The sequence below is a fragment of the Amphiprion ocellaris genome, chromosome 12 (genome assembly GCF_022539595.1).
Source record: "Amphiprion ocellaris isolate individual 3 ecotype Okinawa chromosome 12, ASM2253959v1, whole genome shotgun sequence".
NCBI lineage: Eukaryota > Metazoa > Chordata > Actinopteri > Pomacentridae > Amphiprion > Amphiprion ocellaris.
The window spans coordinates 29,633,768-29,650,972 of NC_072777.1; the positions used below are offsets into that span (position 1 = coordinate 29,633,768).

Sequence of the window (17,205 nt, forward strand, 5' to 3'; positions counted from 1 at the left end):
GCTTTATCCTAATAAAATTTTATTTATGGGCGTAAATGTATTTGTTTTTATTATGTGTTTTTCATTGCCAACATTAAAATTATTACCTGTGCACCATGATAAATAGGCTAACGTGGCTAATAACCGGAATAAACCTTTTTCCTCCTGATGTTTATTTAAAATAAGCCATGAAAAATGATTAATATTTATCGATATGGACTGAAATTAACCTCTTAAGACTCGAGCTTTGGTTGGACTTGCATTTTAGATTTCTTCTAGTTATTTGAGATAAGGAGTAACCAATAAATATAATAATCAGATAATGTCTATATCTGATTATTATATTTATTATATTTTATTAAATTAATATTATATTAATACTATATTTATATTGTTATTATTGTTGCTATTGTTATTTTTATTATTAGAATTATTATTGTTATTATCATTATTATGAACAATGCCCTCTCTCTGTAAAAACAAAACAAAAACAATGTCCACATATGTGGACACCAGGTCCTAGAAGGTTAAATATTTAATGGTGATATTTTTTTCAACTACCGCTAATTTCGAGTTGTCTTTTTATTTCTCTATGCGCATGACTGCTGGACGCCAACGATCCAACGCATGCGCTGTGACTAACATCCGGGGCTGGGACAAGGATGAACGCCAATTTCCAAGATGGCGGCGGAGGGAGGAGGGAAGGAGATGAACGAAATTAAAACTCAGTTCACCACACGAGAAGGCGTCTACAAACTCCTCACTCACTCCGAATACAGCCGCCCGAACCGGGTGCCTTTCAACTCGCAGGGCTCCAACCCTGTCAAGGTCTCCTTCGTCAACGTAAACGACCAGTCCGGCAACGGCGACAGGATCTGTTTCAATGTGGGCCGGGAACTCTACTTTTATATCTACAAAGGCGTGAGGAAGGTAAACAGTAGTGATCGCGAAGACCGAGGCACCGCTGCCCGGGAGCGGCTCGGTGCTTCGGCGGCTTTTAACGTGTCTCAGGCGGGCTGTCAACTGTGTGAGCTGCTGTCATTGAAGTGCGCAGATTGTCCAGACCAGGCCATGTAGCAGACCTGGCTGAGTTAGGGACTAATTAGCATTCTCGGCTAACATCGCCACAGTTGTTTTGGCCTCTCACAGACCGCCAGTTGTTTGAGTTCGTAGCCGGTGACAAGCTGTGACATGAGATATCCCAGTGAGCCGGATGACGCCAGGAAAAGGCTTGTCATATCATGTCATATCATGTCTGTTTATTCTTGTTTCTTTACATGGTAACTGAAGCTTTATGCACAATGAGTGGCAGGTTGTCAACAGTGTTCACCAGCAGAAGCTTTGTTGTTGGATTCTGACACATTAAAGGCTCAGCCCAGCCTGCAAGTCTCTAGATTTTAATCTGATAATTGCAGAATTTTCAAGTTATTGCACTGCAAAATGAAAATAGAACAGAGACACTGCAAAACACTGGCAAACTTAGGTAGTCTTAGTTTCTTTCTGTGCTTTCTAGCCCATGTTCGACATTAATATAACAGTGAGTGCAGGCAGTGAGACCAGCGGATCTCCAACTGTATGTCTTGGCATTAAGGCCAATTCATGCTTTGCAAGTTTGCATGTCTGCTAGGATCAGTGTTAGGGCAGCATGATATATCATTTCAGCATAAGGATCGCAAATTGCAATGTGACATAAGGCCAGTTCACTCAAACACACCATTTTGCAACTTTGTTTTATGGTTAATGCTGAAAACTTTCCAATTTTTCGCGACCAATCTACCAAAGAAGTCAGTCTGATCGAACATCATTTACTGTGACTTAAGGGTTACAGTGTTTTTTTTAGGGTCTTGAAACTTTTTTGTCAAGATACAGAGTTTATTGACATGCAGGCTTTACATGTGCAAAGTGATTTCAGTGAAGCAGAGTATAGAAACGCTGATCTGATAGATAAAGATGACAAAATGAACATAATCAGTCAACTAAAAAATGACACCTGGTTGCTAAAAGAAATGCAGTGTCAGTTGTAAGGAAATATCTCAGCTATGAAAAGGATAATGCTGACCAAAAACAGGTTCTTTGTCAGCAGTGTTGGCAGCTATTACTTCCATACAAGGCAACACAAAAAAAATTGTTTGACCATTTAAAATAAGCAACACAGAGCTATGTGTAATGAGTGAAAAGCGAAATCTGAATACCATCTAAAGGCAAAAAACTACTTTAGATGCCTTTGCTGGTATTACACCCCATGAAAGTGGTTCCAAACTGTTTTTTTTACTTTAAAAAAAAAGGATTTCTTCTTTCTTATTTTTGATGCAGATGCACTCATACAGTCTTGCAGCTTTAATTTAAACCGTCATGTCAATAGTTTTACAAATTTGTGCCATCCTTCTTGTGTCACAGTCTCATGTGGTAATAATCCATCATGTTTAAAATCAATTACACATTGAATATTGTCTCAAATTTTCGCAGCTCATATTGCAGTATCTGTTAGAAAAATTGCAATCAGATATTTTCTATAATCGTTCAGTCATAGTACAGGAGAGCTAGAGCAGTGATTGTCAAGCGGTGTGCCTCAGGATTGTGTATAAAAATGCTTGTTTTCATAAATTTTATTAATTAGTAATGTGGATGACCGGTGCGTTAAATAGTCCAGGAGTAGAGATGCACGTGCTGATGAGGACAAATACTTCCCCCACAAAGTCCCATAAAATGTAATGCCTACTACAGCAATCGCTGTTACTCTGCTATCTGTTGCCATGTTTTGATACTTAAAGATTAGAGAAGTGATGTTGTATAGAGGAAATGCCAGTAAGCTCGATAATGTGACCGCTGCAAGACTGTGAAACTTAAAAACCTCAGTTTTTCTGTCATGTCTTGACTTTCGTTTACTTCTCTGAACAGCAAAATAATGCCCCAACATTTTTGATCATTTATTTGATCTTATTTTTTTCAGGTGTTTGATGCATGATTGGAATGACAGATGAATAGACCCAGGGCTATTTTTAAAATTATTCCTACTTTTTAAAACACACACAAAATTTTTTTGAAGATCTATGATTTTTCATGAAGCATTCAGGGCTACAGCCTCAGATGTCTCAGGCCCAACAACGCCGCTGGTGTTCACTTTGTAAGCTGTTTTCTTGGAAGTGAGGAGTGTTTGTTACCCGTGATGTAATGATGTGTGCGCTCTCCTGTCAGATGTGATGCAGTGTGATCCACTGTTAGGTTGCATGCAGCGATGATGTCATCGCAGCGAGCCACGTTTGGTTAAACAGGGATGGTGACTGTGACAGTGGTGATCATGCGATGATGTCTTTGTCCCTGAAGCAGCCTCTGAAAACACAGAATAGGAGCAGCCCAGACTCACTATGAGAACTCCATGGCAAACTACTAATAAGAACATTCAGGAGCAATAGTTGGTTATTTTAGATCCCGTTTTCTATCAGCTTCTACTAAAATGAACCAGAGACTGTAATTTAGGTATGTGATGTAGGTATATTTAAAGTTAATTTGCTCTAGAATACGAGGGCACAACAATTTCCAAATTACAAGAACTGCAATTGTGTAATAAAGGTAAAATGTGGTACAAAATACCATTCTAATCTTAGCATTGCGGTGCTGCAGAGATGTTCCAGACATGCTTTTTTTTAGTACAGCTGCCAGCAAAAATCACATTAACATTTTTATATATGCTGCAGTGGAAAAGAAATGCTATAATTACTGTTCCTACAACGTAATGTGATTGATTTTTTTATATATAGTGTAAAAGTCAAAATATGCAAATATTGGCCTTATAAAAGTGGTATTATTTTGAAATCTGTTTATTCTTGTGTAGCAGAATTAATTCAGTACTGTTCATTTCAGTTAACTTGAGCTGAAATTGTAGCTATTTTTTAACAGACTGATTGGTCGTGGGGAAAAAATAAATTGCTCTTGATTAACTAAGTGTTCCACGGTACACTGAAAGCACTCTACTTGCAGCCTTATTAGCCTAATTGAACTATAAATAACATGAACAGCTAGTATTTGCAGCATATTAAATCATTTGACCAGCAGACCAGCATGCACCTGCTCATCTTTATATGATTTCTGAAAATAGAACTATATTCAATTCAATTCAATTTTATTTATATAGTGCCAATTACAGCTGAAATTGTCTCAAGACGCTTTACCGAACCCATATGCCTGAACCCGCAGAGCAAGCCCTAAGGCGACAGTGGCAAGAAAAAACTCCCTTTTAACAGGAAGAAACCTTGAGCAGAACCTGGCTCATATGGGGAACCCATCTACTGCAGGTTGAGAGGGACAGAAGAGGTAGAGGGGGTAGGGTTAGGAGGAACAAGGAACATGTAATACATAATTGGATACATGCATGATAAGATAGATGATACACAAAGTACAAGCTAATACTGAAACTGATTCATAAGTTTACTGTTATGGTGTACGGCTCTGGCAATAAATATAGAACATATGTAGCTGGTAAATGAGATGCAAACAGTGTGTAGATGAGCATATCATTTATGGTAAGGGAGATGCAGAATAGATTGGTGGAAATGAAGGAAGCAGCTGGAGGAAAGTCAGCAGCAGCATCCCACAGTGGACACGTATCAACTGTTGATCCCAGTACAAGAACTATTGAGGCTTATGACACAGACAAGTTAGCTGCTGCTTGTAGCGGATCTACATGTTGGTTGTGGAGCTGTGATACACAATCTGCTGTTTGCAGAGTTTACACTCAACTTTTAAAACAAGCCAGCAAAGTGGTACAACTGAAATCACCAGAAAAACCTACTAAGAAAGCCTTTAGATAGAGATGTGTTTAAATTAATGTTATCTGCTGAGATTTGGTTGAAAATTCTGGAAAAAAAGCCAGTAAGCGCACATTTAGACGACATGTTTTAACGATCCACTGAGAAGGACCATGATGTGCAACCGAAAGCTCCAGGAAACCCCACCAAGCAAACCTTTAGTTGTATTTTTTTATCTGCTGAGATGAGGTTGAAAGTTCTGGAAAACTGCAGTAAGTCAGGACATTGAGTTGATCTATTGATTTTAGAGGATTGTTTTTGTTTTGGTCCTGTGAAACATAATTTTATTGTAATTTAAAGAATAAAAACAGGAAACATGGTTGAAGATTTAAGAAACAGTAAGTCAGACCTGTAGGACCAAACTGTCTCCTGATTTAATGATCAGGTCTGTTTGCACCTTCAAACTTCACAGGAAGTCTGTTCCTCCCGCAGACAAAAATAATAGATGGATTCTGTCTGATTGTCACACTTTTCTGCTTATGAAATTAACAAATGGTGATGGTCTGACCAATGAGAATTTGATCAAATGAGAAAAGTTCGACCTACCAGTCTACCTGAACGCTACAGCTCTTCAATCAAATGTCAATATTATATGCAGATTTTCCATGCGTTTCCTCCTTTGCAATTTTTGAAATTGGTCTGTTGACAACTAAGGGAGTAAAAGTGCATGGTTTGGCATGAAATAAAGAGCCAGCGTGGTCTCTTTCTATCTGAGGCTTCTCTGCAGGTGAGGGTGAATGGGAGTCAAAGGGGAGGCTGTTATCTGTTGAAAGTCAAAGCAGAACTACAGAAGCTTCCTGATTGTTGAAGTGGATTATTGCACAAGCTGTGGACTCTTATCTCAACAGGTGGGAAGACTTCCCCACTGAGTTTAGCTTCGGCTTTTAACTGTTGCGCAAACAGGAGTCTAGACGCAGCTTGTTGCAGTTTGTATTTGGGGTTGTGATGAGTGTGTAAATTTTTAATTGAGAGCTGAACTTGGCTGGTGATATGCATAACCGGACGGAGAAAAGCAACAGTGAATCAGTCCTGGGTGTTTGTATATATCACTCTTTAGATTTATTTTTGAGCTCCTTCTTGCTTGTGACACTGGTGTGATTTTTAGTCACATATGCTGGTTGCCAGCAGCGCTTGAAATGTCACAGTCAGTCAAAGATCCTTATTTTTTTTCCTTTGACAGCACTGATGCCTTTATAGTTACAACCCCAGAGCTTTCTGTCAGGGTCCTTTAATGCACCACAATAGACCAAAACAGAGTTGCAGTGATGAAGCTGTCACAAATGTCAGTCTTTGTTGTTCTTTATGTCTATTTCTGGCTATGAACTTTCTGCATGTCACAACATTGGGGTTTTGGGATCAAGAGCACAATTTCCTGAAGTAAAATAGGACACTTTATCTTTAAAATGTGGTCAACTCTGTGTATTTGTTCTTGTTCCAGGCTGCTGATCTTAGCAAGCCCATAGACAAGAGGATATACAAAGGAACGCAGCCTACATGCCATGACTTCAACCCACTCACAGCCACAGCGGAGAGCGTCTCCCTGCTGGTGGGCTTCTCAGCAGGACAGGTGCAACTCATAGACCCGATAAAGAAGGAAACCAGCAAACTCTTCAACGAGGAGGTGGGTTCCAGTCAATGTTAGGCCATTTTTCACTGCAGGAACTTTGTGTGTTTTCCTTCCACAAAAACAACACCCAGATAGAGCCTCTTTCAGGGATGTTAATAGGGGGAAAAAAAATACCTACTTTGGGGGAGACTGTGGTTTTCGACAGCCAGTTCCGATTTAGTTTTAGTCTTTTGAATAACACACCATTTAGTTTTAGTCATATTTTAGTCTTATGAAACCTTTTAGTCGTAGTCTAGTTCTAGTCAACTAAACATCATAAGAGTTTTAGTCTTAGTCTAGTTTTAGTAGACCAAATATTAGCAGATTTTAGTCAACTAAATCCACAGTGGACTTAGTCGACTAAATGTTTCCCCAGAATATCCAGTCATTGGAAATATCCATCAGTCTGTTATGGAATGATATTGAGGTTTGAATATGTCATACAGACACAGATTTAACAATTGTAATACAAAACATGTATTTTATTTTATTCTTAATGTCAAAAACATAACCATGGCTTTTTCAATCAATCTTCGAATCAATACAGTTCAGAGGTAGTTTCCTTTAGCTTCTATTTTATTCCAAGTTTAGCAGAAACATGGTGGTTTATCTGATAAAATAACTTTAGTGTGTATGCTTACCTTTGCATGTATTTCTGGATGAGTAGTCTGTAAATGTCGCTTCAAGTTGGTGGTGTTTTTCCCAGCAATTTTTGCTCCACACGGTTTACAGACAGTCTTCTTGTCCTTGTTGTCATATGTGAAGTGTGAAGAGATGTCAATTCTTCATTTTTGTGCCAGATATAGCTCTGACATTTCTGTTGTTTGTGAGACGTGCTGTTGCACTCGGACTGGGTGCACTACAAAATATTTGCATGTTGCTAATGAACCAAGTCAACTGAAATCAACCAAAGCTGTGTAACTAAGACTGTGCAACTATGCGTAACTATATATAATGTAAACGACCTAACTGTTGTGAAAATGTCCTGCAAACTGTGCAAAGTTTAGAATGGCTCTGCTGCTTCCGCATAGATCAGCCTACCCTCAAAGGATTCGCTCTAATTGGATTTCTTCCCAACTTGTCCCACACAAGAGTAGTTCTGATTGGATCCCTTCTCCATTCGTCCCGCCCTAACATTTTCGTCTCGTTTTCATTCGTTGACTAAAGTGTCAGTTATATTTCATCACAGTCTTTGTCTTCATATCTGACTTTTTACTGAGTTTTTATTAAGTTTTCGTCCATGAAAAAGGTTAGTTGACGAATATTTTCCGTCATAGTGTTTGTCAACGAAATTAACACTTGGAGGGAGATACTTGTGACTGGCCCTGAAGAACTACTTTGTGGATCTCTAGGATAACTGGTTAAATGTGGAGAAGGCAGCACTAATTAATTAAACTCTGAGAGGGAAAACAAGCATTTTTCAGCCCCCTCGAGGACATCATTAAGTAACAGTTTTCTTTAACATCACCATCTTCAACATAATTTTCACAAAATAGTCTGACGTATAAAACCTCCATTCTTTGATTTTTTTTTATAGTGGAGTTACATCCGCTAACTGCTATTTATTGTTGTTTTGGGTGCCCTTAACATCACAGATTTTACACTGCAATAGAAAGAAAAAAGCTGAAAGGGCTGATTGTGGGGCTGTTCGTGTAACAGTCATGATATTTCATGTCTGCCTGGACTTCCTGCTGTGGAAAACTGCCTTTTGTTTTGAAGTCAGTCTCCTGAAATGAACTAGATATTCAATCATGCATGAATGATGTTCTGTTTCGTCCACTGAGTCCATGAGTAATTCAAGAATGAAGTAACTAGCTGACCAGTCTCCTTGTCTCTGTCTTGTTTCTTCCTGCAGAGACTTATAGACAAGTCCAGAGTAACATGTGTGCGATGGGTTCCTGGTTCAGAAAGTCTGTTTCTGGTGGCTCACTCCAGTGGCAGCATGTACCTGTACAACGTGGAAAACACCTGTGGCACCACGGCACCTCACTACCAGCTCCTGAAGCAGGGTGAAAACTACGCTGTGCATACCTGCAAGAGCAAATCAGCTCGCAACCCGTTATTGCGTTGGACAGTCGGTGAAGGGGCGCTCAATGAGTTCGCCTTCTCCCCCGATGGCAAGTTTCTGGCTTGCGCGAGTCAGGACGGCTTCCTGCGGGTGTTCGGTTTCGACGCTGCGGAGCTCCATGGAAAAATGAAGAGCTACTTCGGTGGCTTGCTGTGTGTGTGCTGGAGCCCCGATGGACGGTATATTGTGGCGGGAGGGGAGGACGACTTGGTGACGGTGTGGTCGTTTTTGGACTGCAGAGTCATCGCGCGGGGCCACGGCCACAAGTCGTGGGTGAGTGTGGTGGCGTTTGACCACTGCACCACCAGCGTGGAGGACGGGGACCCGCCTGCTGAGTTCAGCGGCAGCGACGAGGACTTCCACGAGCAGATTCACTTTGGTGCAGGCAGAGACAGAGCAAACAGCTCTCACTCTCGGCTCTCTAAGAGAAACTCTACAGACAGTCGGCCTGTTAGTGTGACCTACAGGTTCGGCTCGGTGGGACAGGACACCCAGTTGTGTCTGTGGGACCTGACGGAGGACATTCTCTTCCCTCACCTCCCTTTGTCGCGCACTAGGACTCATACTAATGTTATGAGTGCCGCAAGCCCTCCAGCCACTGGACAAACGACTACTGTATCAACCACCACCACCACCACCACCACCACCACAAACTCCAGCGGCACCAACGGTAAAGACAATGTGAGCAATAGTAGCACCAGTGGCAACCCTCCTAACTCCCTGCCCAACACCCTGCCGCGGTCCAACAGCTTGCCTCACTCCTCCAACCCAGCAGGGGGCAGCACCCCCAACAGTCACACAGGCAGCAGCAGCAACAGCAGCAGCACCACCAAGGGCAACAGCATCATCGACAGCGCTTTCATCGCCACCAGCGTGAGCAAGTTTGCAACGCTGTCGCTGCATGACTCACGCAAGGAGCGGCACGAGAAGGACCACAAGCGAAACCACAGCATGGGCCACATCAGCAGCAAGAGCAGCGACAAGCTGAACCAGCTCAGCTCGTCACGGACGGCAAAAGCTGACGCAGCTAAAACACTGGGCACGATGCTGTGTCCGCGCATGGAGGAGGTGCCGCTGCTCGAGCCGCTGGTGTGCAAGAAGATCGCTCACGAAAGACTCACTGTGCTAATCTTCCTGGAGGACTGTCTGGTAACAGCCTGTCAGGAGGGTTTCGTTTGCACATGGGCTAGGCCTGGGAAAGTGGTGAGTGACAGGCCTCTTGAGGATACTGTCATGTGACACCTCTCATTGTTTTCTGAGAAGCTGCTAGTGCCACTCTGTGCAGCCACAGGTTTTTTTTGGTTTTTGTTTTGGTTATTTCACACTGAACCCACAGCATCCTATCTGACAGTAAACCTCACGGCCTCACTATTCTGCCTCTTGTGTTACATTCACTGTGTGTTATCAATGTGTGTTATCTGTCTCTCCGCAGGGATTGCTATCATCTCAAAACAACCCAGCCAACTCCCCCAGTGGAACAGTAGTATAGCCCCAGTGCTGGTGCTGCTAATGACAGCTCCATGCAACAGAGACGGGGATGACCAAGGCCAAGGCCCTGCAGCGCTTCTTCACACACTGTCACACACCACATGTCCTCCAGTGTCACCTTCATTCTCATCACTACAGCCACCCAGATGCTCTCATTGCGTTACTGCTCATGTTACGATGTTGGCCAAGCCAGGGTTTGGAAACTTGACCCCTTTTTGTCTGGGGATTAAAAGGGTGCTATTGGAAGTAAGATGGGGCGAGCTTTAAATCATCCAGGAGGTTCATGGGAGGCTCCCACTGGCTCTTTGTTGCGCCTATAATGGTCATATCAAGTCGTGTCTAGTCTGAAAATTCCCAATCTTTTGTGCCTGTAGATCTTCAAAGACTAGACACGGTGTAAGCATTGTGACGATGCCTCTGCCTGACCTTTTCGTGTGGGTTTAATTCCTTGTGTATTTAATGTATTCACAGATAAAGGGAATAACATGAGGGATTGTTTCGGAGCAGCAGCATATCCCCAAAGCCAAGTCTCTTTCATTTTCCACCTCCTGGGTGATTCCTTGTGCATCCTCGGTCCTCAGAAAACCTGCTCAAGAGAGAGAGGCTGCATTCTACTTCCTTGACAAATATTTTTAATCCAAGGTATCACTTAAAAGTGTATTTTGCACAAATTTTCTTTCACTGTTTGTTTTTTTTCCTCCCCTGTTTTTGAATTCATGGCGGTGGAGTACAGCTTTGGAAGCACTTGGGGAAACGGCTTGTTAACGCTCTCTGTCTCAACGCTGGATGCTGCAATCATAGTTTTTTATATGGGAAAAAAATTGTTTGCACTTAATAGTTTGTTAGAGGAGAATGGCTTTACATTTTTGGAGTGTGTAAGGACTCCTTGACAAGGTTGATATATATAAATAGAATTAAAAAAAAAACCTTTGTATCTATTGAACATTTATTTTAATATTGTTTCAGATTAAGTGGGCTCTGTAATATATGTAAATATTGTGCTTCAATGATTTATGGGTGAAATGATCATTATTAGTTCCTCATTTCAGAAAATAGTGATATTTCTAATACAGAAAATCTATACCTAATATTAAAATGAATCTTGAATATGCAGGTGAAAATGTTTCTTTTCTGTTGTACATAAAGAGAATTCAGGTGTATTTTTATTAATGAAATGTTTGGTATAGGAAATGTCTATGAAATCTTCTGGTCTAACAGGTAGTGCTGAATGCTAGCTAGCCTGTCGCTGCAGATTCCTTTTAGACAGGGAGATGCAGTGTTCTAATTCAGCCATCACTCCGAGCTCAGGTAAACCACAGGAAGACTAACGCTGGCATAGTTTCCCCTCTCCTCCCCGCCCCATAGTCCCAAACATCTACATGCTCGTGAATTCACTGAAACAGGACTGATGTTGAGCAGACAGGGCTGAAATCTGTGACTCCTCTCATTGTGAGTAATAATTACTGAACTGATGCTGAACTTGTGAACAAACTTCTGACACTGTGTTGAAACTGACAAACGTCAGCTCTTGGCGGCGGTGTAGGAGGGTGTGTCTTTTGTTTTTTTCGTTTTGTTTTTTTTTCAGAGCACCCGTATAGGACTGAGGATTTTAACAGTAGGAGCTTTTTCCTCCATGTGACGCCTATTAAAAACAGCTTTGACAGACGACGTGGTCCATTTCTGTTTCCTGAATATTCACCACACAAAACCATTAACTGGGTCGATATATAGTTGTGGGACTTTTTGTAACATAGTTGACATTTTTGCTGTTTTCAGGCCTAAAATCAATATGGCTGTCTATAACCAAACACCATGTGGCATTTTTACAGAAAGATTCTTCTAAATATTATATATACAATTGAGTAAAACTGAAATTGAAAGTTATTTATAAAGATATTATAGTAAACCTATTGACATGCCATAAATCCACACTTGATTCACACACTACTTTATATTAAATAAGTCAGAAAGCCTTGGAGTCTGGCCAGTCTTTTCTCCAGGAGGAAATGACATCATGTGGAGCAGGTCATGTGATCTGGAATTAACACACTTCCTTGAGGTGTTTTTGTAATGGGGAACTTAGTTGAAAGTGATACAATTTGTTATTTTCCATATAAAATTTGACATATTGCCAAAAAAAGAAATAGCTGTCATTATCTCAACTTAATAAAAAGAACACAATCCAAACTATTTTTAATCAGCTCATTTTATTATTGTTTAGCTAATTAGAAGGTGGTTGTTATTACATTCGGTCGGTTATTGACATTTTAGTGATGTCCAGTCATTTTTTATGAATAAGTGATTGTTTCCATAATAAATAATTATAGAATTTGTAAAGACATGATCAGAATGAATATAAAAAACATTATTTTTTTTTATTTTTAATAAAAATGTATGTAAGATATATCCCGTGGACTTTAAATGTCTCTCAATTATATACTGACCCAACTAAACTGAGCAGAACCATCCATTTATTCTTTAATTTTTTTGCTCCTTTTCCCCTCCTGAACGTTTTCTTCAGCATGTTAGTGTGACAGTAGCCCAGTGGGTGGCAGTGTTGCGCACACAAACGAGAACTTCCTTTAAAATCATTAATCAATTGATTTTTGTCTGTCATTCTGTCCGTCCGTGCATCCTGTCATCTCTCTATACCATTCACAAATGCCTTCCTACTACCTCATATATATTTTATAATCTGAGAGTGGAATAAAACTGCGCCTCCATAATTTACGAGTCACTTTTAGAAGAAACACAAGCACTCACGGCCATTAAACCGACCAGCAGCTTGTGACACGAGTGTAAGGAGGGAAACAGAGGTGATGTGAAGTGGAATCTGAAGGCTGGATCATCCTGTCAGGGTGTTAACAGGCAGCTCTGACTGACTGCTGCAGCTCTGCTGGGCTGCTCAGAGGGCATCAATCAGGATTTGTGCTTAGTGAGACGTTTTAAATGTAAAAAAAGCATCCCCCTGAGTATAAAATATGTCCTCTTATTCTGTTTTCTGTCTCTAAACTACCACATTTATTCACCCAAACCCCCTCTAATCTTAAGGGCCATTTGAATAGCAATCAAAACACTTGGCAAACAGCTCCATCTATCTTGCATCTTCAGGGAAATGGGTCCTACTTGATGGGAATTCAATAGATTGAGAGAGAATCCCACTGTACGGTCCTGCTTTAATCATCTGCTCACAGTGATGCAATTCCCTCGTCTGCATGCCTCTCCATGTATTGACCCAGAGTTTTTGTTTACCTAGCAATGTGCACAGCGGCTATGAATGATTAATACGTCCTCTCAACGCCGTGAGCAGCTTCCAGCGTTCACAGTTTGACATAATGGACAGAAAATATGAGCGCAAACAATGGAGTTTGCAAAGAAAAAAAAGATGCTTGCATCTCCTTTGAACAGACAGGCCTTGTCATTTTCTGGAACTGACTCACATAAATCTTGCTTGTTTTAAACACTCCATAAGGATGTTTATTTAACCCACACATGACAAATTAAGGAATGAGTTATGTTAGGAAGTAAGAGGATGATAAATTAGATGGAACACTGGAATATAAGCTCTTTCTGCAAAATGGTTGTATTGATATTTCGGGGGCTGATTTTCTATCTGCACCTGGTCGATTTAAAGGTGTATATAAAGCAGCTGGGGATTTACAAACAGGACAAAACACAGGTAAAGTGTATTATACTTGGAATGATGTGTCTAGCCATTTTGTACATTTGAGGCCATTAAACTGCAGCAGAGTGCTTTAGTTTCTGATTCTTTTGTTCAGACATTAGGTGAATGGATGGATGTTATTTACCTGCTTGACTCAGAAGCGTCTCACTGACAGCGTGACGTGTCAGCTGGCAGGTTTTGACAGCTGGCAGGTTTTGACAGCCTGCATTTGCGGCCCAGTAGAGTCGCCAGATGCGCCGGACCAACCACGCCCACACCGTAATGTCATGTCGTGGTGAGCCCAACGGACCCGACCATCCCACCAGGCATGCTGCATCCCCCGCCGTCCTGAGCTCCATCGCCTCCTTAATCCAGCGTTTCACTTTGTTTTCTTCTCTTGCCCCGTCCCAGTCCATAACATGATTGTTCCTTTTGCAGTGGTCAGATATTGCAGATTTGAGATTTTCCTGTAGTGCCTTTTCTTTCTGTGATCTTGTGAGTCGTGTTGCTGTTTCCTTTTCGCATTCCTTCTGATGTTCTTTTTTCCTTGTGTGAAATGTTCTCCCTGATGTATGTGTTATTGCAAGAGTTGCATGGTATCTCGTCGATGACATTGCACTTATTGTTCTGCTCGATGTTGTCTTTTGGGTGCACTAGAAGTTGTCTAAGTTTTGTCTCAAATCTCAAATCTGCAATATCTGACCACTGCAAAAGGAACAATCATGTTATGGACTGGGACGGGGCAAGAGAAGAAAACAAAGTGAAACGCTGGATTAAGGAGGCGATGGAGCTCAGGACGGCGGGGGATGTGGCATGCCTGGTGGGATGGTCGGGTCCGTTGGGCTCACCACGACATGCCATTACGGTGTGGGCGTGGTTGGTCCGGCGCATCTGGCGACTCTACTGGGCCGCAAATGCAGGCTGTCAAAACCTGCCGGCTGTCAAAACCTGCCGGCTGACACGTCACGCTGTCAGTGAGACGCTTCTGAGGAAGGAGAGAGTGTTGCCGAAACTGTCAAGTAAGGTAAATAACATCTATCCATTCACCTACTGTCTGAACAAAAGAATCAGAAACTAAAGTATCAACAAGAAGACATGATGAACGTTTTTGAGCTGCAGCAGAGTGGTAAAAAAGAGTAAAAACACCATCACAATGATGTATAAATACTCCATTACAAGTAAAAGTCTGCATTAACAATCCTACTTTCGCAAAGTACCAATGCAACAATGCAGTGCCTTTTTATGTCTTGTGAATTTGCTCATTATATTCACTTCCACTGACCAGGAACTGAATATTTCATACATAGAGGCATTTGCTGTTTTAAAAAAGTCCGAATTTTTTATATTTTCAGACCTAATTAAACTAATTTGGTCCAAATTGTTGCTGCTCTTCAGTTGCTTATTGTAAACTATACTTTGGTGTGTTTGGAAGCTCGCTGTTGTCATAATTCCAAACAGATATAACACCAGAGCCAAGTAAAGTTTCAGGTAACATACACTGCCTGGCCAAAAAAAAAGTCTCCACCTGGATTTAACTAAGCAAATAGATAAGAGCCTTCCATTGGATAATTACTGCAGTGATGAATACGTTTCAGCTGCAACAACGTATTTAACTCTAGCTGATGCAGTGAGGAGCTTCTCATTTCTGAAACAACCATGTTGGAAGACAAATCCTGTGGTCATGGAAAGGATGTTAATCTGTCTCAGAAGGGTGAAATTACTGGCCTGCATCAAGCAAAGAAAACAACTGAGGAGATTTTTGAAACTATTAAAATCAGATTAAGAACCGTCAAACGCATTATTAAAACCTAAAGGATAGTGGAGAACCATCATCTTCAAGGAACAAATGTGGTCTGATGAGTCCAGATTTACACTGTTCCAGAGTGATGGGGGCATCAGGGTAAGAAGAGAGGTGGGTGAAATGATGAACTCATCATGGCTAGTGCCTACAAGCCTGTAGGGGTTAGAGTTATGATCTGGGGTTGGTCAGGTTCAGCAACGTTATGTTCCCAAAGAATGAGGTCAGCTGATACCTGAAGATACTGAATGACCAGGTCTTTCCATCAATGGAGTTTTTCTTCCCTGATGACATGGACATGTTCCAAGATGATGATGTCAGGATTCATGAGGCTCATATTGAGAATGAGTGGATCGGGGAGCATGAAACATCATTTTCATGCATGGATTGTCCTCCACAGAGTCTAGACCTCAGCCCCACTGAGAATCTTTGGGATGTTCTGGAGAAGACTTTGTGCAGTGGTCCGACTCTCCCATCATCAATATAAGATCTTGGTGAAAAATGAATACATCTCTGAACAGAAATAAATACTGTGACATTGCAGAAGCTGATTGAAACGATGCCACAGTGAATCAGTGCCATACTCAAAGCTAAAGGCAGTCCAGTTAAATATTAATGTGTACGACTTTTTTTTTTTTTTTGGCCGGACAGTGTAATTGAATGCTAAAAACACTGTAATGGAAGTGTCAGTCTTTTGTAGAACACATTTATATTCTGCATTAGGCCTTATCTCTGGCCAGTGGTGGAAGAAATATTCAGATCCTTTACTTAAATAAAGGCACCAATATGTCGAGGTAAAAATGCTCCATTACAAGTAAAAGTCCTGCATGAAAAAAACCTATTTCAGTTTAAGTGCACAGCAGCAAAATGTAGCTCAAGTATTGCAGTTAAAGTCCTGGTTTGGTTCCTCTGACTGATGTATTGTTATATTTGCCACCATTAGATTATTAATAGTGAAGCATGAGAGTGTCAGCAATAGGTTACTGTTGGAGCTGCTGCAGGTTTCAGCTGCTTTATATCCAGGTTTATATTCAGGGACAGAAGATACATCTGAGGCTCCAAACTTGATTAACAGGAGAGGAAAAAAGGAAGAAACTAAGTTGTGATACACAAAACTTAGATTTTTGCTGTGATGTTGCAACACTGGAAGATTTAATGAAATGAAACAGAAGTTTAGAAGGGGGAGAATCAGTATTTCTGAGCTGACAACACTCTGCTTTTTGGAAGAATCCACAAAGCTGCAACTATGTTTTGTGTTTTTAATCATTATATCATCAACTGTGTAAAATTTTCAGCTTAAAAAAGCAGTCAGATAAATGTAGTGTAACATGGATATACTCAAGTACAGGTACCTAATAATTCTACTTGCATACTTTCTACCGCTGAATCACACTTTCAAGTCCAGATTGAGCTACTAAACAAGTTTTTCTGATGTTTACATTTGAGTCTATAATTATCTAATCAAACTGCCATCGAAAAAGATTATTAATTTATTCTCTTTGGAGTCTATTACAGCTCCATTCTCTGGCAGGTTTAGAAAACTGGCCACTCTCTCTGCTTTTACAACACTTAATTCAGAGGAGTGAATGGCTCCGTGGCTACTTCGAGGCTTTTCAAAGCGAGGCAACGGCACATTACAGCCTCTAAAGCAGAAGTTAACCATTAGTCACCAGGAATCGGGAGCAAAGTGCCACTTCTTCTATTCTCAGTTCTATTCTGAGCCGCGTTTCCCTGGAGGTGCAGGCCCAATTATTGGCCCTCCACCGGGGGAGCAGCTGCACGATTTAGTCACGTGAC

The 17,205-nt window shown here is 41.0% G+C and overlaps 1 protein-coding gene across 1 annotated transcript; it reads left to right on the forward strand.

The window, feature by feature from the left end:
* Positions 1-628: 628 nt before the first annotated feature.
* On the forward strand, positions 629-11,611 carry wdr20b (WD repeat domain 20b). Its single transcript, XM_023278123.3, has 4 exons — positions 629-909; positions 6,223-6,405; positions 8,246-9,661; positions 9,891-11,611. The coding sequence occupies exons 1-4, from the start codon at positions 661-663 to the stop codon at positions 9,945-9,947; spliced, it is 1,905 nt and encodes a 634-aa protein (XP_023133891.2). The 5' UTR covers positions 629-660; the 3' UTR covers positions 9,948-11,611.
* The last annotated feature ends 5,594 nt before the right edge of the window (positions 11,612-17,205 follow it).